The sequence below is a fragment of the Temnothorax curvispinosus genome, unplaced genomic scaffold (genome assembly GCF_003070985.1).
Source record: "Temnothorax curvispinosus isolate PA1 unplaced genomic scaffold, ASM307098v1 QBEX01007389.1, whole genome shotgun sequence".
Lineage (NCBI taxonomy): Eukaryota > Metazoa > Arthropoda > Insecta > Hymenoptera > Formicidae > Temnothorax > Temnothorax curvispinosus.
In genome coordinates this window covers 938-3489 of record NW_020217169.1, presented here as the reverse complement: position 1 = coordinate 3489, position 2552 = coordinate 938, and the positions used below count along the sequence as shown (strand labels likewise).

The following is a 2552-nucleotide window of genomic DNA, read 5'->3' as shown; positions in this document are numbered from 1 at the left end:
TAAAAGAGTCTTCCTTTAAAAATGCAAATGCACTTGATACTGATACAGCGACTAGTCCTATTCTCGTGACGAGTCCGTCAATACCAAGCACGTCGACCACGCCTGTGAAAGAACCGAGCGACGCGAAGGACGACACTACTTTCGATAAAGTTTACCTGGCACCTGAAAGTAAAAGTATAGAATTATTTTTCGACAGCATGGCACAGACGGTGAAGAAACTACCGCCTAAGGCGCAGGCGGACATTAAGATGCACATCTGCAAGCTCGTCACAGAGGCGGAGGTGCGGTATTCTGGCCAGACCATGCCGCAGACTACACAACAATTCATAGCGCCGCCTGGCATGATACCTAAGCTAGTATTGATACCTTGCAATATGATAGATAATCAAAATCCTAAAGTTTGATCCATTCATGTACATAGTACGTTGGATTACAATTATCAGATTTAGTACAAAACAATCACATTCATTTTACGTTTTACGTGTTGACGATGCGTTAAAAATTTGCTAACATGTAAGACTTTGCACATATGCATAAAATATCGAATGTCAGCTACACAAAGATTTCTTATATGGACAATAAAAGTCATCAAAGCTAACGCTTTAAATTACTTATTAAATTATTTGGTAAATGTTTACAATTAGGGCCTGATCTCCGATTACCTTGACCTTGACATATGTTGTCAAGGTCACCCTCCTGAGTGACCTTCAGAAGGTTTTAGTCGGGGGTCGCTTCTTATTAAAAAGTTATAAACAAAAAAAGTTTCGAAAATATAGCAGTTATTTTAAGTACTGAGGTATAAACGACTAATATTACGTTTTTCTTTAAAGCAGAGAATACTTTATTTCGCGAGAAAGTCGCTGCTTTACCAAAACACAACATTTAAAGTAGTAAATTGTTGATAAATTGAAGTCTTTTTGTTAAAGCAGAGAATACTTACATGGGTTAGATGACGCGCTTTAAAAAGTTGAATACTTTTAAAGCGGGTCATCTAACCCATGTGGCATCTCGCATATTAACTTTCCACGCATGAAAAGTTCACGTATACACTTTCCACGCGAACCGAGGTTCACGTGGAAAGTGTATGCGTGAACTATTTCGGGACTACCGCACCTCCCCCGAAAGCAGGGGGAATGTGCATGAACCTCGGTTCGCGTGAAAAGTGTATGCGTGAACTATTTCGGGACTACCGCACCTCCCCCGAAAGCAGGGGGGGGTGTGCGTGAACCTCGATTCGCGTGAAAAGTGTATGCGTGAACTATTTCGGGACTACCGCACCTCCTTCGAAAGCAGGAGGAGGTGTGCGTAAACCTCGGTATGCGTGAAAAGTGTATGCGTGAACTATTTCGACATATATATTAGTCATTTATGCCGTCCAATACTCAAAATAGCTGCTATATTTTCCAAACTTTTTTTGTTAATAACTTTTTAACGAATAGCGACCCCCGACTAAAACCTTCTGAAGGTCACTCAGGAGGATGACCTTGACAACATATGTCAAGGTCATCGGAGGTCAGGCCCTAATTGTAAACATTTACCAATTATTTAGTCCCTTTAGCAAAAACTAAAATTTACATGAAGAATGATCTTTACATAAAAAATATATGATAGAAATACATGAAAATATATATATCGACGAGTATTGGACAATATCTGATGTGATTTATGTTTCTGAATAACATTTAAAAAATTATGTATGTATTATATATTTTTGTAATAAAATGTGAATATTTGTATTCTGTTTCAATCATTAGAGAAAAAGACAACCTTTTTTTACGACTGCTACCAACCGAATATTGGCAAAAAGTCCGAGTGAATATTTTATCAAAATCAGTTTTCAAATTTAGTTTAGATAAATATAGTTTAATATCAGTTTTTCTCTTATAAGTTTTGTATATTAATTTGTTGTAGAGAGCATATAGTTATATTAATTATTTCATATAAAAAAAGCTGAAAAATAATTATACTATGTTGAAATTTGGCCAGTTTCCTAATCCTCGATTAGAACATTCGTTAATTATTCTTCCAGGATTTTTTAAATCTATTCTTCTCCCTTAGACTCCCGAAATTAATTATAAATAAACTTCTAATAGATTGTAAGCGAGAATGTAATCCGACACGAAAAATTGTTAAAACTCCATTACATAAATGCATTATTTAGATTCTAGAAAGATAACACACTGCTTGTTAAACTGCTACTATGTTTATCGTTCGTCAGGTGTAAAACTAGAATAGAATAAGCAAATAGCGCGCTCCCCGAACGCAGCCTATAGCGTATTGACGACTTATTAATGTTTATTAATGTATCTTTGATAAACAGATACTATGCAACTAAAAAAATTGTGTTACATAACTGCGAAAAAATATATTTGATTTTTACTCAGATTAAAAACTACAAGACGATTACAATAAGCATGATGTAGCGCGCATGCACGTGACACTTTACGTATTTTAATTTTTAAGTTAAATTATCTCTGAAATAAAATAACATTGCGTTCAGTACCAACGATGGAAATTATAAAAATAGTTATGATTGCAAACAAACGGAAAAC

At 35.3% G+C, this 2552-nt stretch overlaps 1 protein-coding gene across 1 annotated transcript; it reads left to right on the top strand.

Annotated features, from left to right (window-relative positions):
• Window positions 1–5: 5 nt before the first annotated feature.
• On the top strand, window positions 6–598 carry LOC112456994 (the record flags this gene model as incomplete). Its single annotated transcript, XM_025019823.1, has 1 exon — window positions 6–598. A coding segment is annotated over one exon (399 nt), but the record flags the coding sequence as incomplete, so codon positions are not given.
• Between the last annotated feature and the right edge of the window lie 1954 nt (window positions 599–2552).